The sequence below is a fragment of the Caloenas nicobarica genome, chromosome 4, assembly GCF_036013445.1.
Source record: "Caloenas nicobarica isolate bCalNic1 chromosome 4, bCalNic1.hap1, whole genome shotgun sequence".
Classification (NCBI taxonomy): domain Eukaryota; kingdom Metazoa; phylum Chordata; class Aves; order Columbiformes; family Columbidae; genus Caloenas; species Caloenas nicobarica.
In genome coordinates this window covers 68,471,652-68,495,704 of record NC_088248.1, presented here as the reverse complement: position 1 = coordinate 68,495,704, position 24,053 = coordinate 68,471,652, and the positions used below count along the sequence as shown (strand labels likewise).

The following is a 24,053-nucleotide window of genomic DNA, read 5'->3' as shown; positions in this document are numbered from 1 at the left end:
TCCGGAGCTGTTCCGGAGCTGGAGGTCTCCAAAGCCTGGGAGTAAAACATGTTCGTGGGGGAGAAACAGAACCAGAGGTGGAAAGCATAAGGGGCCCACCAACAAAAGTCTAAATCTGAGCTCAAACCACCTCTGCCGTAAACACAGGGAAATCCCTTCTGATCCGGGGGCAGGCAGGAGCTTGGTGCTCAGGGAAAGCCTCTCCACTCAGCTGCCTGCAAAAGAATAAAGGTTTGCCCTTGGCTGTGGGAAAAAAGGCGTCGGGGAAAGGAGAGGTCCCGCCTTGCCGTGGCCACGAGGGACCCCGCCGGCACGGCCCGGGGTGATGGCGATGCCCTCGGCACAAGGGAAGCCCCCTCACCCTGCGTTACCATCGGGCAAGTGGCACCGAAAGGAGTTAGGGTAGGGACCCAGGATGCTTTTCGAAAGACATTAAATTACAAAAATACCGTAACTGGCTGCTATTTCTACTCCCTACACAGAGCGCTGCTGGGTGTCTGCAATGAGACATCCAGTAAACACACGCCCTTTTTCGCCTCATCATGGTAATAAGCACAGAGTATTAAGCACAAAGTGTTATTAGTCATGTCACTATAGCAATGTAAAAGGTACGTAAACATAACCACAAGCTTTAAAAATACCCCTTACACACGGACATGTATATACAAGTGTTGTATTTGCAGGTATAGAATTGTACTAATCCCGATTTTGTGTTCCAGGAATATGTCTGAGTATCCGTGACTTTTCACACAGTTCAACATTATTGCACACTAGACAGTTATAGGTCATGCTGAAGAAGTATGGAAAGAAAAAAAGAGGCAAATTTACTCTTATCAATTTTATTATACTAAGTGGAAAGCAAATAATACTACATAAGTTTCATGACCACACTGTAGGAGCACATCATAAAATATGGGCATGGGATTAATGCATATCGTCTGCAGATTGTATATAAAATGTATAGAAGTAGCCAGAGTCCACATTTTTCTATGTATTCCAGAAAGCGCACATATATTTTCTGAGTCCGCCAGTCAAACAGCTGACGGTTTATGGATACTTGAGACATATCGGTCAAACTCACATTTCCTATCAAGTAACAAGCACCAAAATGCGCAGAGCAGAAAAGCAATGCTCGTTAACATAATTCAGCGCAACAAGTGACGAATTCGCCCGGTTTACAACGGTCTCTGCCCAGGTAGGACAGAAAGCCAAACATGCCTCTCTATATTCGGGCTTTTCCAGAGTCCATTTCAGAGCTCCGGCTGTTTGGCTGTTTCTAATTTTTTTTTTCTGGAGCCTTTGGAAGATACAGGTGTTTTGTGGGATTTTTTTGGTTTCTTGGGGTTTTTTTGTTTGGTTGGTGGTGTGTTGTTGGTTGTTTTGGTTGGGGTTTTTTGTGGTTTTGGTTTTTTTTTTCTGAAATAGGCCCTGACCTCCGAAATCTTCACCGCCACTCAGGGAAAGGGAACCGGACGGCACCGTGCCGCTGCTCAGCGCCCCGACCCCGCCGGGCACTCTGCCGGGCCAGCAAATATTGTCCCCGTTCAAAAGTCGGGGAGGGGAGGCAGGGCTTGGGAAAGGGGTGCTTGTCCAGGAGGACCGTGAAGGGGAACAAGTAAGGATATTCTGAAAGAAGAGGCAGAGTAGAGCAGGAGAGAACTGACCTACAGGTGAACACCGCATTTATGTACTCACTCAAATCTCCACGGGCGACCTGCACTTTGGATCGACTCGTCCCTCTGCAAACCTGAGCCGCCCTGCAGCGAGGAGGAGTTTTGTGGGGTCGCTGGAGGTCCCCGTCCAGGGACGGGCTGATCCAGAAGGCTCGGGAAAAGGAGACAGGTGGAGGGTGGCTTTACGGCTTTCCGTGAAGCGGAATTACAGTAGGAACAATAACAAAAAAAGTTTAGCTGAGGAGCCGTAACGCCAGGAGCGCATTGCCGCTCCCTCCCCGCCCGGGGTGGCCAGAGACGGGGCGTCATGGACAGCCCCGTCTTCACGGAGCGGGGCCTGGCAGTCTTTCTAAATAAACTGTATAGACATAATATGCATATACATTAAAAATATGAATATATATGTATATACAGATATAAAGGAAAAGGTTAAATATTACCAACCAGGCCGTGGGAGGCCCTGTAGACGATGGTCTCCCGCCCTCCCGTGCCGGGCACCCCCCCTTCCGCCGACGGGACAGTTTGCGGCGGTGGACACTGTCTGTTCACGGGGGCAGATGTCCTTCCGCCGCCCCCCTCCCTCGGTTCAACAGCCCCAACCCAGGGGCTCAGGACGTGGGGCAACCTCACCGCTCCGCCGGAATCCCGCAGCGGTGGCTGCCGGGCCCGCGGGGACGGTGCGGGCTCTCCGGGCGACGGAGGACGCATCTCCTCCGTTCATCGTCGCGGACATGAAAACGCTCGGCCGGGGGGTGGGAGGCGGGTTGATTATTATTAATGATATTAATATAACTGCGATGTCCGCGGCGCGGATTGGCTGGCTGGGCTGCCCGCTGAGCCCACTGCAGCCAATGGGAGGGCCGGGACGCGGAGGGGCCAAGCCCCCCCGGCTGTAGCCCGTGTGTCGGCGCCGCTCCCCCCGCGCCGGGATTTGCTCCCTAATTGACCTAAATAACGAGCTCGTGAGTGGCAGCCCCGGGGCGGCGCACGCACAGGCACACCCCGCACTGCACACACACACACACGCACACACACACCCCGCACTGCACACACACGCACGCAATCACACACGCACGCCCAGGCACCGGCAGCGCCCGGCCCCGCCGCGCTCCGCGCCCTGCTCTTCCCTTGCGGAAATCCCATTTGCCGCGGCGCTCCTCCAATCGCAGGATCCCCCCTCTCGTGTCCAGCGTTTAACTCGCATGACATTTTTATTTCGTTATTATCGTTTTCACGCAGAATCTGGCGCCTCCGATGGGTTGTCGGCTTGCTGCTTCTTTTTTTTTCCTTCCCCGCTCCCTTCCTCTCCTCCCCCTCCCCCCTCCCCTCCTAGCTTGCAGGAAATGATGGCAAACCGCGATCTGAAATGATTACTCCGGAAAAAAAACCTTTTATACCAGGAGAGCATCTACGGGGCTAGGCAGAGGCAGGAGGTGGCCGCGGGGCAGCGGGGAGCCGAGGAGTCAGCCGCCGGCGGAGCCGGGACACCTCTTCCGCAGCTCTCTCCCACGATGCCGGACGAAGCCACAGAAAACGCCGGCTCCACCTCCGCCCGCGTCTCGTCCTTCTTTATCGAGGACCTGCTGGGCTCCGAGGGCACGGCGGGCGGCGGGGCGCGGCGGGAGACGGCGGGCACTGGCGGCCGCGGGGGTCCGCGCTGCGGGCCGCGCTCACCGCTGCGTCTCGGCGCCCCCGGCTGCCCCCTCCGCAACGCCGCCGTCGGCTGGTACCGCCGAGCGCACGCCGCTTTCCTGGGCTGCACCAGCCCCGACAGTAAGTCCCCTTTCCCTGTCCCTAATCGCCGTGCCGGGCTGGTGCTGGGAGGGGTTGTGCCTACTCCTCCCGGGCCGGGGGGGGGTCCGGTCCCGTTGCGGCCGCTGGAGCAGGCGCGGAGGGAGATGCGGAGTGTGCCCTCCACAGACCTCGTACTGCCTCCCTGTTTTCGGCCGCCTAGGGCAAATCTCCGGAAATGCTCACGGTGTGTCAGGCACCTGGAGCCGACGCCCAAAATGTAAACACGGCTTGTTAGCTTGCTCGGGGATTTTTTTCTGTCCCCTTTTTCGCCCCTATACCTTTTTTTTTTTTTTTTTTTTGAGAAAGACATCTGCCTTTTTTTTTTTTTTTTTGACGGCCGAGCAAGTCGGAAAGCCTGGACCATCTTCCCTAGAACAGCAGTCGGAGTTTGGAAAGCTAGAGGAGCAGCTGGGCTCGGCCCTTGAGCCCCGGCCGCCCCTTCCCGCGCAGCCGGCCCCGCTGCCCGCCCCTCTGCCCGCAGCGCGGCCTGTCACGGCTGGGAGCCCGCGGGAAAGGGCGCTGGAGGAAAAGCCTGGGTTCAGGGGCAGAAATTAACATCTGAAAAAGTTTATGGGCTGCGATCAGTGGTTATTTTTATCCTAATAGGAAAAATATTGTCCCTCGGCGCATCTCTTTGATTCTATACAAGCCTGTAGAGTTCGCACGATTGCTCAATAACGAAAAGAGGCGCGATTTGCAATCCAAAGAGTTTCTTTTTACAGTGATGGGTTTATTAATATTTTTAAGTTCTCCCAAAAATCCATCTAGAAACAGGAAACGACTCTTGAAACAACCGCCTTGTTTTTCTCTCTTTCTTTTTTTTTTTTCCCCTCTGTTCTAGGAAGAGTAGGAAATCTTTTTTTCCCCTTTAAAACTACAAATGGAAAGCATAATGTTGGAAACTCCGCGGAGACTTGCTGGGAGGCAATGTCCTGATATTAGAGTAGCTGACCGGGTCCATTTGGTTTATCAAGTTAAGAATAACGTGAATCGAAAATATTTCCTTCTTAGTTCCCTTTATATACACATACGCACTACTATACTTACCCCCCTTACACACACCGATATACTCACACACGTACTTGTAAGTATATATGTGTATATATGTGTGTAAATATATTTGTGTATACATGTATGTAAATGTATACATGTGTGTATTAGAGTACACGCGTGTTCATTCATATGTGTATATACATCTATGAAAAGTATATATATACTTCTAGGCATATATACGTGTGTGTATACATATACACTTGTATGTGTACTAAATGTACATCTAAAAGTATATTTACGCTATACATTTATATATGTGCGTTTAAGTACGTGCGTACGCTTAGATGTGTATACACATAGGCACATACATGAGTTGTACATAGATGACTATATGTATATATACATGAAGTATAATTTCTGTGTTTCTACATAAGTATGCTTGCGCCTGTGTGTATATACTCACACATATTTGGGAGTTTATCACAAAAGACAGAGCAGCGGTAGGACCCTTTGCCCGGGCTCCTCTCCCACCCAGCAGCCCCGGCACCCTGTCCTTGCTCTCTCCGCAGCCGCGGTATTTCCCCTCCCGGTGAGCGGGGCGAGGGGCAGGCGCTCCCTCCGGGTCAGCGGGCGGCTGGGCGATGCCCCGCTCCCCCCCCGCTCCCCGGAGCGGCCGCCCCCCCTCCCAGCCCTCTGCCTCTCTCCGCAGCCAGCGACCGGGACTCGCCCGAGCTGCCCGAAGAACCGGCGGAGCGGGCAGGCGGCGGCGGGCGGCCGGCGGCGCGGGGCCCGGCGAACGGGCGGCCGGGACCGGGAGGCCGTGAGGAAGAGGAGGAGCGCGGCGAGGAGCCGGGAGAGCCGGAGCAACGCGCCGCCGGCCGCAAGAAGAAGACGCGCACGGTGTTCAGCCGCAGCCAGGTCTTCCAGCTGGAGTCCACCTTCGACGTGAAGCGCTACCTGAGCAGCTCGGAGCGGGCCGGGCTGGCCGCCTCCCTGCACCTCACCGAGACACAGGTGAAGATCTGGTTCCAGAACCGCCGCAACAAGTGGAAGCGGCAGCTGGCCGCCGACCTGGAGGCGGCCAACCTGTCCCACGCCGCCCAAAGGATAGTGCGGGTCCCCATTTTGTACCACGAGAACTCGCCGGCGAGCGCCTTGGGCTTCACCCTGCCCCCTCACGTGTCGCCCCCCTTGGTGGGCTTCTCCAGCGGCGTCAGCTATCCCCTGGGTACCTTTCCTGCCGCCTCCCTCCCTTTCCTAAGGTCGCAGATGACAGGACTCGTCTGAGCGCCCCACCTGTGCCGGGACCGTGGCACCCTCGCCCCCTCCCCCGGCTTCCAGCTCCACCCTCCTTGCTCCTTGGACTTTTTATTTCCAACTTACACGTTTCACTATTTTCTGCTTTTTGATTTTTTTTTTTTTTAACGTGCAATAAACTTGCTTTTGGGGTTAACTCGGAGCGACGCGCAGCAGCCGGAGGGAAACGAAAGGTTGGCAAGGACCCCAGTCATGAGCCGGGAGCGGGTCAGCGGGGCTCCCCCCGCCGCGCATCCAAAGAAAATGCGACCCCGTGGCAGCGGCATAGCCCCCACCGCCGCCTCCGCCCCGGGGTGACACAGACCGGCGTTTTCCGGGCAGCAGCAGCTCCCCTTCCCATCCTCCCTCCCGCCTCCCGCAGAGCTGCCGAGCGTGGGACGAATGTACGGAACCGCCGGGGCAAGGGGCACTTCCCGGCCCCGCCGCCCCCGCTCCACGAATGGCGAAGCCCCGGGGACCGCGCCGCGGACCAAGGACCTTTCCCGGGTCCCCCACTGCCAGCGTTGCTGCCGGGGAAACTTTCGTTTTCCCCGCTGCTTTCCGCTCAGAGCGGAGGGCCCTGCGGATGCCCGCCTCCAGCCACTTCTCCAAGGCCCTTTGTTTTAGCCACTTAATTCCTACAGATTCCGCCCCCTCCATTGTTACTCTCATTTTCATACGATCGATACCCAAGCATGTGCTGATGCCCCCTGGTCCTTCTCGATGCAGGCTTTTTGATTTGAAACAACTTGAAGGCAAATTGTTGGAATGAATTCGCGCCGCTGAAGTCAGAGCTGTGAGGATTTGGTTTCTTTGTTTTCATTTTATTTCCCTGACAAACTATCGGCTAAAATACACGGTTAAATACACATATATATATCATTCAACGTGCTCTATTTTACCAGTGGATTTGCCACTTATTTCAGTCTCCTGAGGAGGCTGAAGAAAACGCACCTCGGCTTGTCTGTCTCTTACGGGATTGGTTTGTGTAATCGATTAATAGTTCTCACTGGCAATTAATAAGGAAGGGAAAAAAATCAGATGGCGACAGACTGGGGAATCGTATGACTAGTTATGCAAGCTAACCTGTAATGTGATATTATATGAAGTATTATGCATGCCAAACTTTTTTTTCCCTTTAATAACTTTTGAGTTTCCCACTGCTAAAATGAATATCAGGTCCATCATTGTTTCTAAAGGTTTGAATTTCTTTTTCCGAATACTAAGGGGGTAATGACCTTCTAAAACTCAGCCTTGGTGGAAGGTCAAGCTTTGATCGTACGTTTTAGGGCATAATCAGATGTAATTGAACCGACCAGCTCGGAAAACTCGGTTTTCCCGCAGGGAAAGCCGGGTCCTGGATCTGCGGGGGTATGTACATGCGGGTCAGTCCCCAGTGAAGGAAGAGCGATCTAATTTTTACTATTTCCTACGCTTTGAATCATTTTTGGAACAATCTCACGATTTCTTGTTATGAAATCGATTGGCGAGATGCGGCGGAGGTTCAGCTTTGATACGAAACCAGAGAAGAAGGGTCAGGGGTGGATTATAACCTCTCCACCGCCTTTTTTTTCTTTTATTTTTTTCCTCTTTGGCCTGAAACACGGCTCTGGGCTCCAGCCTGCACAGTTGAAGTCAGGAGGCTGAAAGCCTCAAAATCAGTTGAGAATTAATTAAATAAATACATATTCCGCGTTCCTGAGAAAAGTGCTAACTTGCCGGGATGCTTGTTTCGGATTGAGCCCTGTTTCTGGGAGCTTTTGTTTGGTTGTTTTTTTTTTTTTTTTTTCTTTTTCCTAACTGCTCTTTGCATATCCGTCAAACAGCTGAGTTTGGGGCGAAAACTTCTAAAGCCTGGTCCTCGAGCAGTGTAAGGACTGGGAAGCGACGGGGTTCGGGGTGTCAGTGCCGGTTCCCGGGACGGGACCTCCCGGCCGCCATGGAAGCGGCTGGGCTGGACTTCAGCCTTTTTGGGGCGATGTTTCTCCCTCGGGGCGCAAACACTTGATTTGATACCGTTTATTGCCTGGCTGCCCATGGGAGAAAGCGGCCAGAGCGTTTCCTCCCCACTATCCAGCTCCCCAGATCTCCCAGTGTTACCTACTGGAGTAAAATCCTGACTCACTACAGTCATATCAGAGTAGATTGTAATCCAACGCGAAATTTAACACGCCTGCCACTCTCCACATGCCTTTTATTTGGAGTAACATATGAGATTATTATACTTCTGATTCTACTAAATATTCTTTTATTGAAGATAAGGAACTGGCAGGGCTAAATGATCAATCGGATTTTTAAAATGTGTTTTGACATTAGTTTGTTTGTTTTTTAAAGACGTGCTGATTATATCAATAAACAGATTTTTTTTCATACACTGTATTTGTAACTTATGATAATAGTAAAATATTAAAAGGTGCAAGACGTGAATTCATCTAAGAAAAAATGTTTAATTATGCCTTATTCTATACATGCAGGAAGTGCTTTATAGTGGCCTATTAAAAGTATGTGCTGAAAGTAGGAACATAGACACCTCAGGTTTCTTTACCTTGTAGCTTTTTTAATTATGCCTTTCATTGTGCCTGATGGCGAGAATATTTTGCAGAGAAGAGCTAGTGGAAGTCGTAGCCTCTTGTGAACGTGCATTGGCCCTTTCAAACCGGGGAGTGTGGGGGGGAAAGGAAATAAAAGAAAAAGGAATAAATAAAAAAACTCCACACCAAAAAGCAAGCCCAGCTCTCAAATCAGGACAGCAGATTCCTTGCAGTTTTCTTCCCTGGGTATATTTTTTGTTAAATAAATCAAAGAGGTAAGAGTCACGCTTTGTGCTTCTTTTGCTATAGAAAAAATGTTGACGGACTGTAGAGCTCAAAGTAATTTCGCAAAGGCTGTTTGCGACATATAGAGACATACGCTGCTGCTTTATAGATCAAAGCAAACTCGGAATAGCTTTAAAATAAATCCAGTTATACTACAGCTGTAATATTATTATGCAGCATAAATCCTTGTCTGTTGACATATATTTAATGAATGTTGCTACAACAGCTTAGCTAGATGGCACTCCAGAGGCGAGGCAAAGGAAAACCTGGCCAGACTACTCACAGAGATAACTTGTGTTTATCGGACGCTAATAAAAATAATTAGTGAAAAGATTTTTTTTTAAGCAAATCGAACGAAAATCCAAATATTATCTGAACTGACTTTCTGAAATAAATTCCTGGTGTAGCTACCCTGGGATGCTATTATTAATTACACTTTAAACGAAAATGATCGATATCCTGAAAAGCACCTTGTTAAATGCCTACTTTGCAAATGGTACATTGCTCACCGGCTTAAGATGGCCTATAACTTTTCTCGTAGTCATCGGTCTAAAATATTCATGCAAATCAATACTTGATAAATCTCATAGGTGCGCGCTGGCTCCACTGTTGAACAATATATTTGGATCGATTCTTTTTTTTTTTTATACCGCATTATCTTGGAATAGCCTGTCTGTCCTCCCTGGGCCCATGTCAGCCGGCGGGGTGCGCGCCTCTCTCCCACCATCGATCGGAGGGAGACTCGCTCCAGGCTTCGGCGGACTCGCTGTGTTTAGTGCTCTCGGCCTCAAATTAGATCCAGGCAATTTTCTTGCATTTCTCGTCCCCTTCCCAATGAATGTAACTTTGCATGAGATTTCTTAATGCTCCATTTAACTACCCCGAGTTTCTCAACTCTTCTTATGGATCCTACGTTGTAATTTCTATGTAGTGAGATACATGAATGTCTATTAAAAAAGATATTCATGAAAACCTAGGCGTGCGCTTAAAATGTCCTTTCCTTTCCTTTCCTTTCCTTTCCTTTCCTTTCCTTTCCTTTCCTTTCCTTTCCTTTCCTTTCCTTTCCTTTCCTTTCCTTTCCTTTCCTTTCCTTTCCTTTCCTTTCCTTCCTTCCTTCCTTCCTTCCTTCCTTCCTTTCCTTCCTTCCTTCCTTCCTTCCTTTCCTTCCTTTCCTTCCTTTCTTTTTATTTTCCTTTTTTTTATCCTCCTCTCCTCTCCTCTCCTCTCCTCTCCTCTCCTCTCCTCTCCTCTCCTCTCCTCTCCTCACGTCTCTCGCATCAAGTGCAGGCGTGGCAGGAAGGCAATTTAGCTGAATACTTTGAACTGACCTCTGAGCGAGACAAAATATTTCGAAAAGGGATGCTCTGTCCCGGGGTCACATCATGGCTCGATCCGCCTGTGTCCCGCACCTCTGGGATGAAGGAATCACTTAGTTTGCCCGGCTACCTCCCCCCAAAACCAGTATATGTGTAACACTTGTAGATGCCTTCCTGTAGGACTCCGGGGAAAGCTGCTTTCCAGCTCGTGAAAACGTTTTCTCTCCCCTCCCTCCCCCCTGCCCGAGATGCCCGGCGCGGGAGAGGGATGTCCCCGCCACCCTGAACCGGGGCCCCGCCGGGGAGGGGAAGACCACAAGGGCAAACGGCAATTTATACCCAGCTACTGTTGAACCGCAAAATCGGATTTATTTTAGGGACCTGGAGCGCTAAGGTAGCCAAAGCCACACGGTTATTTTGATGAACTTTTCAGACAGTGTTTGGATCCAGTCGCCGAGGCTGTGTCTCGGGAGAGCAGTGAGGACGCTTAAAAACCACTGCAAGGTGCCGGTGTGACCGCAGTTACCAGGGTCTTATTTGCAAGGGGACATGAAATCCAGAGACGGCCTATTTTACCCTTGAGTACATCGGGGGGATAAAACAAGTCCAATTCCGTAAGGTAACCGGACTCTGGCATTTCTATATTATCTAATCAGATTTAATTTCCATCAGATTTAGATTTAGAGTAGGAGACTTTTTGTGCTCTGACCTAAAATGGAAATAAAGATACGTGTGCCGGGCGATTTCTGGTAAAAAGCTTTCTCAGGTAAAATGTTTCCGCTCAGCATGATGCTAGCTTCTAATACATGAATATATTATTCAAAGAAAAAGGTTCGCTCTTTCTGAGCTGTGCGCCACCGGCTTCCGTGTCACGACACGTCCCAGATGACAGGATCCCTCCCAGATAAAATACAAACGAAGCGCTGGATTAAATAGCACCAGTGTCGGACAATCTCAGTCTACTGTAGGAAAATCGTTGCTTTTACACCGAGTGATTAATGAACCTTGTCCGACGGCCTTTCGCAGCCTGGGGAGTGAATTTGCTTTGTTGCCGAGCAGTGCTGGGGCGAGGACCCGCGCTGGACTCCCCTTGGGCAGCGAGACCCTCTTGGCTGGCTCAGCCCCGGGCAGCTGATCCTCATAGAATGCGGGGACCCTGGCCAAAGCCACCCCCTCCCCACGGCCTCTCTCAGCCGTGCCTCAGCGCTCCCCACGCCCCGAGAACGAGTCACTCGGAAAAGCCTCTGACTTTTGGCAAGGTCTCTCGCCTCGCCACCCATCGGACACCGCTACTCGCCAACAGGTCGGGCCCAAATGCGGGCGGGCCGGGGCTAGAAGGGGTTTGCTGGGGGCCTGGCTTGTTCCCCGCCCTCCCCTGCGGCAGGTCCGCTGCAGAGAGCTCCTTCCGTGGGCAAGCACTTTGCAAAGAGGTTGTCTGGGTTTTGCAGGATACAGCTCTACCTGTTGGCATGCGGAGCCAGGTCTTTACTCCCACTAAAGATAAGGGATAGCTTAATAGTGGTCATGGGCAGCCCAGTACGGATGTGGCTGGTAGAACTTGCTGCAAGGGGGAGCCTGGAGGCCCCCTTCCATCTTTTTGTTGCCAGTGAATTCGCTTCTAATATGCTCCATCGGCTGGGGAGATCCGGCATTGTAGTGTGCTCCCTCAGTGTCAGGGAAAAAAAATCGTTTCTGTGAAGCAGGCAAATGAGGCTGGGAAAGGTGGACAAACCTTTCCCGGTGGGTCGTTACCCCAGCCCAGGGCTGGGCTTGGACTGCTCAGGGATTGGAAGGGATTGAGGTGAAAAAAAAAAGGAAATAATACTTATGTCTCCTTCTTCAATTTCCTTCTTATTTTCTGCCTTCTTCAAGTTCTCCTTTTTGTCCCAAGAAAATGTCTTCTAGGAGAACATATTGAGTCGATGCATTTGCTTTTTAAGATGGATTTCTGCGCGACTAAAAGGGAAATGGTTTGCAGCAAGAACAGATGTGAGCACCTCGGACGTGCCTCGCAGACAGCGGGAAGGGAGACGGACCCGACCTGGCATCCAAGTCTCCCATGCTAAAAGTTTTACGGAATTTCTTAATCTATGTTTTCAGTTGCTCTTTCGCATTTTGTACCACCGTTCCCTCTGCCTTTTCTCGCCCTATCGCTCTCTCTTAACGGGACATTGCGCTCCACCAGAAACACCGGCTTGTACAGGAGAGACAAATGTAACGAATTAGGCGTTTGGCCAATAATCGTGTTGACGGAAGACAGATATATGTGTACTTTTTTTTTTTTCCTGGTGGAAAATGTACAGCTCCCCAGCAGACGACTACATTAAAATCTGAGTGCATTTATAAAGTGAAACGAATTTTCATTAAAAACGAGCTGAAACCCGCTCTCCCAAGAATCAGTGCGTTAAAACTTAATGCAGTCCAAAGCCTTAAGAGGCCCTGATTTTAGCTCACGGAATCTCTGGCATCACCATATTTAAGATCCTGTCAGCATTTCTATTTTCAACTCTTTTCCAAGGGCTTCTCGCTTGCCCTCAGCCGTTTTCGTGGTTGAAACCTCGAGATTCGGACTAAAAAGTCTCGGAGAAGCCGGTTGGAGACAATTCCCTGGTTTACACAGGAGCACAGGGAAGGACAAGGTTCCCTGCCATCCACGACTGATGGCAGCTCTAACGTCGCTGGTCGCCCTGCCTTGAGTAGCACGAACGCTTTTTAAAACGATGTAGTGCTGGTAGGTGGTGGAAAGCAAAAGATCTCCACATAATACAGAAACACACCGATCCTACCCCAAGTCCCACAGCACAGGCGAAGGCTTCTCCATCCTTCAAACGACGCCATGAACATAGACACATGGGCACAACGACCCGCACCTTCGCACCATTCCTGTACTAAGTGCAGGATCACATACAACTTTTAGCTCTTAAAAACTACACAAGAGCTCTGCAGACTCTTGGGGTGGGGGGACTGACACCACGGGGCTCCTTGGAACGGGAGGAGCTGCCTTTCTCTCCAGGGAATTCTAAATACTCGGCCTGGGAGTCTGCAGGTGGAAGGACCACAGGGAAGGGGCCCAGACTGTATAAACTACTCTCTCTCAGGGCCTCCCCTTCCCCTTCAGCAGCATGGATAATCTGCAGCAAATGCTCTCAGTAGGCTGTCGTGCCAGGTGCTGTACAAACACATAGAAGAGTTTCGTTGGCTCCCAGCTTTCCCTTTCCTTCCTGTCCTTTCTCATTGCCATCACTGCTTTTCCTTGTCACACTCCACCCCATTCCCTGCTCTTATTTCCAATTCTTTCCCTCCATCTTTCTCCTTCACTCCAGATATCTCTCTCCTGCCATCCCACCTCCTCTTCGCCTTTCCCGTGGACTGGGTCTGCCTCCCTCCCTACCAGTGGACGGCCTGGGCAGGAGGGCAGCCCGCCCTGCCCTGACCCGGCTGTCCAGGGCACACTTTCGGAGCGCATCTCGGTTTGCGCCCCCCCATTCCTTGATTCCCGCTTCCCTCCAGCTCCTTCTCCTTTTCCTTCTTCTGTCCCTCCCTTCCCTGCCGCTTCCCCTCCATCTCTTTCTCCTCTGCACCTCTCCCCCCGTCCTCAGTCCTTTGGCTCCCTCTAGCTCCATCCCCTCCCTCTGCCGCCTCGACCCCTCCTCCTCCCTCCCCCCGACCCATCCTTTCCTCCGCCCCGGCTACCGCTGCCGCCCTCCCGCCGTAGCCAGTCCTGCGCCGTAGCACGGCTCGGCTCGGCTCGGCTGGGCGCGCCATGGTGCAGCTCGGGGGCGGCCGCCGAGCCCCGCTGTCGGCCCCGACCGCGCCGCCGGCCTTCAGCATCGACAGCATTCTGCAACCCGGCCCCCGCCACCCGGCCCGGGAGCCGGGCAGAGCCCGCTGCGCGCTGCCGGAGGAGGAGGAGGAGGAGGAAGAGGGGCCTGCGGAGCAAGACCCCAGTAAAGACTCCAGCAACTCGGGTACAGAGCCGGCAGCTCGCCTTAGGCTGTCTCGCACGTCGGGTCGGAGCCCGGCCCCCAGCCAGTCGGGGCTCCCGGCCCAGCCCTCAGCCCGACACCCAGCTGGGGTCTGTCCCGGCGCCCCTCACCGCCGCCCGACCGGGACCTCGCACACGCACACACCGACATACACACTCGCACCCACGCACACCCAGCCGCGGCGCTCACGCAGCCGGGGGAGGAACCGAGTCTCCGCGGACGGACGGGAGGAGATGCCACTGGCACACGCACCAACCTGATTCCAGGGTCTTTTCCAGGGTGTTCTACCCCCCTCCCGGTATCCTTGTCTGTTTGTCCCGTGTCCAGGAGCCCCTGATTCTCTGTCATACAGCCAGCAGAGAGATTTCCTTAGATCCTTACTGGAAGCTCCTCATTCTTCTGGAGGGTGTGAGGGGGCTATGGACAGCTCTCAGCAACCCCCTCCCTATCCTATCCCCCACCCCCCGGCCTCGGCCCCACTCCCCAGCGCTCAGCCGGGCCATGCGTGCATGCGGGGCGGGGGCGCGGGCGGCGGCGGGGGATTGATGCTGTGTTTTGCCGTTGCAGGCAGCGAGCCCCGCCGGCTCCGGGCGGAGGGGACGAGCCATGGCCTCCGCCCAGAGGCCGAGGGCGGCGGTGTGGGTTCCCCACTCCTTGCGGAGGGGCTGCGCGGCCCCCGGCCGATACCGCCGCGGGAAGCCGGGGGCTGTGTCGGGGAGAGCGGCAAGTCACCGGCGGCGAGCGGCAGGAAGAAGACTCGGACCATCTTCTCTAAGAGCCAGGTCTTCCAGCTGGAGTCCACCTTCGACGTGAAGCGTTACCTGAGCAGCGCCGAGCGGGCTGGGCTGGCGGCTGCCCTGCACCTCACCGAGACCCAGGTGAAGATCTGGTTCCAAAACCGCCGCAACAAGCTCAAGAGACAGATGTCGGCCGAGCCGGAGGGCCCGGGGTCCGGGCCGGGACTGGCGGAGTCCCCCGGGGAGCCGCCGCCTCCCGCCGCCGTCGCGGCTCTCTCCTTCCCAGCCCTCTACAAGGACAGCAGCCTGCTCAGCCGCTGCTTGCTGCCTTTGCCCTTCCCCCTGCTCTACCCGGGCAGCGCCCTCCCCTACCTCTACCTCCCCGGGCCGGGCAAACACTTCAGCCTGGTGGACGGGGACGTATAGCCTCTCACCTCGGACCCCGACCTTCCTCTTGCCGGGGCCGCATCGATGCTATTTATGCCCCCGCCGTGTCGGTGGGGTGTCCGCCTTCGCCACAGCCGGCGGCAGCCGCCCCTCGGCCCACGGAGGGGCCGCCCGGGCTCCCCCCACTAGTGTCCGTGGGCCACCGACACGTTGTTAAAGCTTCAAAAGGCACTGCCAGCCCGTCCTCGCTCTTGCAGCGCTTTTTCTCTGGTCAGGACGGAGAAGTTAACAGGGAGCCACCAAAGAAACTGGGATGTGTTCTGCCTCCCTGCCTCCCTCCCAGATTATCCCGTGCCTGTATTTCAGGGGAGCTGATGCTCTGCCTCAGCCCACGGGGACTATCTGCGCAGCGCTGTGGCTGTCTTCTAAACCCCGAACCGGGTCACTTTTAATACAACTTGCTAAAACTGAAGGCCACGATGTGCTCCTTTATCTCAAACTCTGCACCTCTAAGATTCCTCAGATTAACTTCTCATCATTGACATTATCGAAATGTAGACACCTTTCCTCATATCTGGTTGTTAAACTGTGGCTTCTCTAAGTTTTTTTGTCCCTCCCGAAAAAATGCAAGCGCTCTCTCACACTTTTTGTGCTAACCGGTTCTCAAACTGTTGCTCGTCTGCTGTTTTTGCAGAACGAGGGAAGCTGTCTCTCATGCTTTTGTGCTAACGCCGCCCTGAAATCTCATGGGACAGTTTTATCTGCTATTCTAGAGTAAAGCGGTGTTATATTTTTTTTTTTCTCATAGATGTCCAAGCGCTTTTGTCGTCCTTTGGTTTCCAAGTTCACACGCTTTATATTCAAAGGTTGGAAATAAACATTTTCAGAAAGCTGAAATGCATGCTTTTTCAATACACTTTCTACTAGGCAGTATCAAACGAAAGATAGAGTGCATCGATGAGTTTTATGTTAAAAATAAAGGTTAAAAATACAATCGCGGCATTACAAAATTCACCCTTGCGTGCGAAAAGGAGCAACTTATTGAGTTTCGCAGTGGGGAAAAAAAAAAGGCGGTAGGTGTTCCGTCTAGATAAACACCATTTTTCTTTCATTTTCTCACTCTTCTTCCGTTTGTCCTTCCGTGGGCGGTTAACACCGATGTGCACACGCGTGGGCCGGCCCGGGGAGCAGAGCCCGGCGCAAGCGGGAGCCCCGCGGCTCGAAGCCGCTGCAGTGATTTGCTGCCCCGCCGGGCAAGTGCTGGCACAGGGACTGTCGCCGAGTGTAACGGGGCCGGGGAGCCGATGCCAAGTCGGGCAGGCCAGGCGGGCTCCGGAAAACGGCTTCAGGGACAGTGTGAAGTTTTATCACTGTTGCGATTATCTGGGAGAGTTGTTTGACCTCTCTCGCTTTTAAATCGGGCTCGAATTAGCAGGAGGAGTCTCTCAGAGTGCCCTTGCTCTGAAAAAAAGAAAACAAAAACAACCTATCGAGGCTGTTGCAAGAGTAGTATAACGAAGTGGACGCGCTAAAGGGAAACTGCGAGGCGAATTTCACAGCTCAGGTTCCCACAAACTGCAGCTTCTGTGAAGGTGCGGGAGGCGAATTAACGGTTTAGATCACACGACCCACTCCTCTTTTCTGATCTAACTTTATAATGAGAGTTGAAGAAATTAAGATCCTCTGAGTCTGCGAGCTACTCCGTGGCTAAAAACATATGCGGACATATATAAGCGATATCATCCTTATTTCCAAGGATGATGTGTTTTGATTCGTGTTTGTCTGTTTCTTCATAACTGATGAACATAACATATCGGAACCTTCCCTTGGTTGTTCCTTCTTATATTTCAAAAGGCGATACACTCTTACCTGATTACTGCCACGAGATTAATCAGTCTCGTTAGAGATAATTAGAGGCAAATCGGGCTTTTTCAAAGTCTCTCGCAATGCAAGTTTGACCAGATGCATCAGCTATACGCTAAGGTCCCTTTCTTTAGTTCTTCAACATGAAACTAAAATTCATTTAAATAAACTGCCTTTCCACATAACTGCAGCCTCAGATGTCTCCGTGGTGAAACATAATTATGTAAGAATCCTCGGCAATTAATGTACTTTTCACAGAATTTATTAACCCATTCTCAGTCTTATTCTTCTCTCTGTTTTATTAATTTGCCGTCCGAATTGTTTGTGGAGTTACAGAGACAACTGAAGGAAAATGCGGACCCCAAATCCGGAGCGAGTTATTTTGTAATAAAAACAAGAGAAAGAGATCTGCATGCCATAGTTCGAGTGCACAGTCCCGTTCCACGACTTGCTGCCGACCAACTCCACAGCTACTGTCATTAGGAGTTAATGTTGCAATCGGCGGATGCCCGAAACACCCGGGCAGCCGAAGAAAGTACGTAAACACCCCGAAATACTCTTCCTCCATCAAAATATAACTTCTGGTGTTGCGATCATTGGCCAAAAATATCAAGCAAGCTGTTGCTACTCAATGAAACACGGGCAGTGGCAAGGTGGCTTTCTCTGAAGAAAACCAAGTTCACGATGTATCAGGATTTCCAGCTGAGCAGTCAATGCTGATCGCACTGAATATTACTGACATTTCTGTTAGAGCTTAAAACAATTGTACTTGTAATTATAAATCACTTCTTACGACAAGAGATTGGTAGTAGCTGCCGTACAGCGGAAGATTAGTACTGGCTAATCTGTTCATGGGATACTTCAAAAACCCAAACAAACCGCAACAAAGCTAAACAAGTAAACCCCTGTGTAAGAGCTTGTAAACAGTTTGAGAAGGAAAAAAACCCAAACAAACAGACCCCAAACCAAACATCGCTAGAACTGATTAGTTGCTGGAACTAAGATTTAAAAACGTGATGTTAAGGTTTGACATAATGAAAAGAGATAGTGCAGCTGGGTGAGAAGTGGGTGGAAGACACATTGTACTTCCCTATTGAAGGGATTCTCTATTAAAAGCTCATATACAGTGTTGCAGGTGTTTTCTTTGTTTTTGTGGGTTTTTAAATTTTTTTTTTTTTCCATTAGAAGAATAGGTAGCGGTCCTAGCATACTAGGAGATCTCCTGTTTTAGGCATGGCACGTAGGTAATGACAGCTTGCCCCAGAATGCTCTAAAAACTGAACAGACAAGGAAGATGTGGCTAAGACCTGGCTCCTGAACTTGAAAAAAGAAGGACTGTAAATAAACATAATTTTTCTCAACAGGAAAACGTATTTGAAAAGCAGTTGGATATATATAAAAATGCATTGGATACACACATAAATAATATTGCTTATGAAACAGTGCAAAATAGGAGTTTAAAAAAGCCACTCCATCTCTCTTTCTTCCATCTCTTTGAAAAAGACCCACATGTGTGTTCCCAGCTGCAGCAGCTTCGGGAAAGTAAATTTTTGTCTCACCTGTGTTGAGGATCCCCTGGGATCAGGATGATCAATCACACTGCTGCATGTGTCACCTTTTCTTGTTTAAGAGCATGCTAAGAATGAGAAGATCCAACTATTTGTGCTGGAGAGTAAGTCTTCTTACTTGTCTGCTCTGCTGGAAGGTTTTGCAAAACTCTAGAGTTTCCTCATCATGAGACTGAACTAGGCACATGTTACCATTTTGTTTTGTTTTGCTGTTCTCTAGTCACTGTGTACATAGATAGCTTTACAGACCAGCACAAGGGCATTGTACCAGCCCTTCTCGTCAGCTCCCCTGCTGTTTGGACTTCTGCTCCTAGTCAGGCAGGTGCTCACATCCACAAGGTGAAGGAAGGCATGGTACAGCCTATAGAGAGAAAAGCTACTCAGCACAGCTCTTTGGCCATGCCAGGGGTTGTTCTAGAGTACAGAAAACTCACTTGTTTCATCTCCCCTGCTCCTGGATTTGCATCTATCTATCTATCTATCTATCTATCTATCTATCTATCTATCTATCTATCTATCTACCTATCTATGTATGTATCTATCTATATATCTATCTACCTATCTATGTATCGTCATTTGCTTAACCCACAATGGTAGCTTGTCTTTCCTTTTTTAAGGAAATGATTGAACTTACTTGACCTTTTATATGTTCACAAGCAGAAGTAGGGCTTCATCCGCCTAGATGAAATCTTTCAGCATTACCCTAAAATGTAGTAATCTTTCATGTTCTGCAAGGAAGCCACCACAGATTTACATTACTGGAATTAAGAAGAGAAAGAAGAGTCATAACTTTACCTCCCAGGGGAGACTTGTTTGAATCTAGGCAAGATTAATCACATTTAAGGAAGAATTCATCACAGCATCACAGAAAAGACACAACACTAATCACCCAAAATCATCATGAACAAGAAAATATTAGTTTACAGGTAGACACAGTAAAAATGTCTTCTGTGTATCTTCTGTACAGTGGAGGTCCAGCTGCACTTTTTTCTTGGAAGGCCAGTAGTGTCTCTTGTCGGCCTCATAATGTGCATGTATGTAGTGGGGCCATTTTGCAGGTTAATCTTCAGCTGGGCATGATTCTGCTTTCCCTTACAAACACATGATTAAAAGTCAAGGATGTGACCTTTAGACTGTGTCTGACCTAGGGCTGAATTACTCAGATTGAATCCTTAAGATCTTCTCCTTTTTAGTGCATGTGAAGTAGTGACATCCTCATAGTTATGATGTGAAATTGTCACCATGGTGAAAAATGAGGTATGGATTTACTGGAGAGGCTTGTAAAAGGGTGAAACGCATTGCTCCATGCATCTACACTTCCCTTAATGCTGATGTTGAACACGCTTTTACATCATGAGACATGATTGCAACCAGTTCATCTCTCACTTCAAAGTGAAGATCATAAACAAATTGCTTAAAATAAAAACCTGGAAACTGTCTAATCACTAAAAATAAAGGCCACCCAACAGTATAGTATCAAGAATATTTATCTTGTGTCCCATTTTGTGTTGCAGTATCTGAGAAATATTCTGCCCCTAAAAGCAGGAAGCCTTTTATTTCACAAAAGAATTTAACTCTAGAGAAGATGATGAGTTCTGGCATGGGAAGTGGTGGTTGCAGTGTAATCAGTGCACAGTGGGGACAATCATACTTGCCTCTTCTCTGTTCTCAACAAATCAATTACATTGGTACTGGTCTTTATATAAAATCCAACAGAGACCAGAAAACATTATCAGATATTGTAAGAAAAATGAAGTTCAGAGGAAAGTCCAGTGTGAAACAGAACAACATTCCCAGCTGTATCCTCAAAATCAAGTTCTTTTGCACAGAAAGCAATTGAGACTGTACAAGCAGGAAAGTCTAAGATAAGATCAGAAAATGTGCAGTAACCTCGAAGGTACAGAGCAGGACAGGAAGACACAGATATGCCTATGGGGTCCCTAAAGAGGGTTGAAATAAAGCAGCAAATAACAGATTTTCAAGTAAAATATCATGCTGAGCTGTGAGCCTTTTAGCACCTAATGGACAACAGAGGTTGGTTTTACAAGTAGATATGTCAGGAGCCATATTTGGAATCAGCAACCCAATATATCGGATAAAAATCATGAGAATACCAGGACAATTTAGAGTTATGTCAGGCCAGAATCAATGAGTGGGTTCGAGGACAAAGGCAGCGGCAGAGCTTGGAGTAAAGACCTCATTGTACAGACACACATCAGGATTTCAGTTTTCCACAGTCTACTTTGGTCATGCGTATCCTTTGGGACAGTGATGTGTGAGTTGGTCTGATTTGAGCAGAAGCCACCTTAGTTTGCTCAAAGCTTTTTCATCAGGTGTGTGTGAATTGTTACACGGGAAGACATGACACCTTGTTAAGCAACAGATACTTTCCCAAAGTTTGGATTTTTTCATTGTTCATACTCAGATTTACAGAGGTCACAAGTATGACCTTTATAAAGGATGCAGCTGTATGAGAGAACAACAGACGAAGTTCTTCTTCATGATCTTCTTTTATCTTGGATTTAAATTACCAAAGCAGCATGACTCTTCAGTAGGGATGGCATACTGGCAATCAATGAAGATCAGCACTTCAGTGAATCTAGACCAGCTTTTGTCCTGTCTCTCCTCTTCAAATCTGCCAGATCCAGGTCTCCATTTCCTTCAACAGCCATCTATAGAGCAGCTATAGGACCCTCTGTCCAGCTTGTAGATTTTCTCTAGGAACATTTCGAAGTTTTAGTTGTGAGTATCTGTGAAAAAAGCAGACCCACCCACAGAGTCAACACAACTGGAAAGGTTGGTGTAAACTCTAGTTCTTTCTAAGCATCATGAATAGAATATTTCACTGAAAAACAATCTCTATATTATTAAGTCTTTTAAAATTGACACCAATTTTCAAATCAGGTAACCATAACGTTCTCTGAGTTCCAGACCTCTAGGTGATGTATGTCAATATAAACATGTAGAGACTATACTCACTATGAAGCATATACTTCCTTAAGTTACTTCTGACAACATAAACATTCCTTATTCTGCATTTTTGTAAATAAGTAATAGTTTTAGATCTATGTTGTAAATCAACAGCTGGGACTCAGGTACTAAAGTATTTCATTCTTTCCTTATGGTTGCAATGTCCACTGAATCTTTCACTGTCTGTTACTGAAATTGGAACAAATTCTTTGGGTGAACAGATAGAGAGCTGAATCCCTATGTTTTTCCATGCAGACTGAGATTTATAATACCTGTACACTTATATGTAGTCATCAGCTGAGTAAAAAACTGATGATCATGCATTTTGAAATCTATTTGAATGTTTTAGCAGATAATGGGACACTGAAAAATAATAAATGGTTAAAAAATTATTTATAGCAGTCTCTAACATTTGGTACATGTAGGATGGTTTGACAACTTCTCTGATGCATACTGTGACATAACAGCCTTTTTGCACAACACAAGTGATCTGGAGCTGTTAGGGTATATTACTGTGTAATTTCAATGTTTGCTTAAAGAGTCATTAATATGAAATTACAGATGCAAAGAACTCTACTCTGTAGGAAATATTATGTGGTAGGACGTGCATGTGTTTTTAAAAGAAACTGTAATTTGTGGATTTGTAACTAAATATCTGCATTCAATTTCTGTTATAAGATAATTACTTCACATATTTGTCTCTTCCCCAGACTCCTAAACCTAACTTTTTAAAGGATAAAGAAGATGAAACTCATTTATATATCCTTGTGTCAACAAGTTTTTCATAACCATGGGGTAAAAGTTGTAAATTTGGGATCCAGGCAAAACAGATGAAAAGATAGCAGCTAAATTGAAAAATAAGTATGCTTGGCATCATAAACTTACAGATTGTGTAATGAGGGCTGTGAAAAAGTACCTGGAAAATAAAGTCATATCTTCATATTAAGGAGCTCACAGAACTGAAAACATATCAAGCAACCACTGTTTCTTAATGTTTCCGTGGTGTTATTTTGCTAGATAAACTTTATCCTAAAAGAATAATTATTTTCTTGAAAAGAACATTTCTGATTTAGGAATGCAAAGAAGTTTGAAAGTAAGTATTAAGACTATAAACTCAGTTATTAAGACAAATCCCACCTTTAATGAAGTCTCCCAATAACAGAAACTTGATCTCTCAGTCATTTGCATGTGTCGAGAGACAGAGAATCTATAAGCATCATTATCAGAACTAGCAGATGGCTGATACAGTTAGGACATCAGTCCCCTTTGCCATGTCACTGGACTCTGATCTAAATCAATGGGGAAATGTTCCTAACATGTCTGCTTGTCCCTTTATTGTATGAGCTTCTGCCCTGGGTCAGATGCCAGGGTCAATGGATTCTTATGTTTTCTGTTGAATTCACTGACTTCATATTAAGAAAGGGGCTACATAAGAGGGTGACAGTAATAGTAGGGGACTGCATTTGATGAACTGAAAGTGCCTCCCACTGTAAATCTGGTGGAGGATTACTGTAAGCAAACCAAGAAACATTGTAAGTGAAAGCAATTTGGGGAGAGGCTCTGGGAAATTCTGAAAGGCATGTATTTTTAAACATATGGCTTTTCACTCCAAAGCTATGTTTTGGCAAAGTGCTATTGTCAGACTTGATTAGATTACTCTAACCCGCACAGATCTGCTTGGAAGCTGAGGAACATATCTGACAAACCCAGGGGGGCATGATACCAAAATAAGTCAAGTGGTTTGGAAAGAGTCTCTTTTGATCAGGTCTTTTCTGAAAGAGAATCTGGGTGCTCCTCTCAATAAAAATGGTAAGGAAACCATGGCTTAATTTATGGGAGGCAAGACCTGAGATGTGTCATACATTGGCCTCTTAGAAATGTCTAAAGAAAATGAGAAGCTCTTGCATCTCATGAAAGGCTACATGCACTAATTTTCCACTGCTGTTTTTACTTTCTGCTACAAACCCTAGAGGAGTATACTGTTTATATTCTCAGATTGTTTTATATACTCAGAATATTCCAAGGTCATTTTTATGAACATGCAAAAAACTACAATGAAATATCAGGTTCACAAATCAAACATAACACTCTCCCAGTATGAATGAAATGAAGGAGCAGGGACTTAGCTTCACCAGACTTTGTAGGTCAAGTACTTTTCCAGTGTCAACATCAACTTTGCAAAAGTTAAAATTAACACAGTAAAATATAGGTCTGTGGAATGGGCTTGAGTCTCATTCCTAAATAAAATATATATGGCTTTTGGCTATGTTTGAGATTATGTGCATTCCAGTTCAGTTTTTAATAAAATTAATACTTGCACCTGGCACCACTCTTTTCTAGTGGCAGTGGAACAGATCTATAATTGCAATTATTCTTCTCCTGGGTGATTTAGTTCAACTCCCTGCATCATGCAGGATATTCCCCTGCATTATTTCTACTACTTATCTAATCTATTATTGAATAGTTCTGGTGATGGTGCCTCAATTACCTCCATTACCTCTCTCCCAATGCTTAACTGCTCTGTCTGATGCGATTCCCTCCTGCCTTGCAATGTGTGGCTTGGGTTGTACAACATGTAGTTTTAGGCTATACTCCTTGGTTTCATCAATTTCACAGTGTTTGAAACTTCCACTTTGAAGAGGTCATCAGGGCTT

The 24,053-nt window shown here is 48.3% G+C and overlaps 2 protein-coding genes across 2 annotated transcripts; both read left to right on the top strand.

The window, feature by feature from the left end:
* The first annotated feature begins 3,118 nt into the window (after positions 1–3,118).
* Positions 3,119–5,820, top strand: LOC135988530 (homeobox protein HMX1-like). The gene is made up of 2 exons (XM_065634560.1): positions 3,119–3,446; positions 5,170–5,820. The coding sequence occupies exons 1-2, from the start codon at positions 3,185–3,187 to the stop codon at positions 5,745–5,747; spliced, it is 840 nt and encodes a 279-aa protein (XP_065490632.1). The 5' UTR covers positions 3,119–3,184; the 3' UTR covers positions 5,748–5,820.
* A 7,831-nt stretch (positions 5,821–13,651) lies between these two features.
* Positions 13,652–15,040, top strand: LOC135988656 (homeobox protein HMX2-like). The gene is made up of 2 exons (XM_065634774.1): positions 13,652–13,856; positions 14,442–15,040. Exons 1-2 carry the CDS (start codon positions 13,652–13,654, stop codon positions 15,035–15,037), a joined length of 801 nt encoding a protein of 266 aa, XP_065490846.1. The 3' UTR covers positions 15,038–15,040.
* The last annotated feature ends 9,013 nt before the right edge of the window (positions 15,041–24,053 follow it).

Excerpts from the sequence above, each read along its gene's own strand:
- LOC135988656 (XM_065634774.1), top strand. The coding sequence starts at position 13,652 with ATGGTGCAGCTCGGGGGCGGCCGCCGAGCCCCGCTGTCGGCCCCGACC. Across the intron at positions 13,857-14,441 it reads TAAAGACTCCAGCAACTCGG|GCAGCGAGCCCCGCCGGCTC; the intron begins GTACAGAGCCGG and ends TTGCCGTTGCAG.
- LOC135988530 (XM_065634560.1), top strand. The coding sequence starts at position 3,185 with ATGCCGGACGAAGCCACAGAAAACGCCGGCTCCACCTCCGCCCGCGTC. Across the intron at positions 3,447-5,169 it reads GGGCTGCACCAGCCCCGACA|CCAGCGACCGGGACTCGCCC; the intron begins GTAAGTCCCCTT and ends CTCTCTCCGCAG.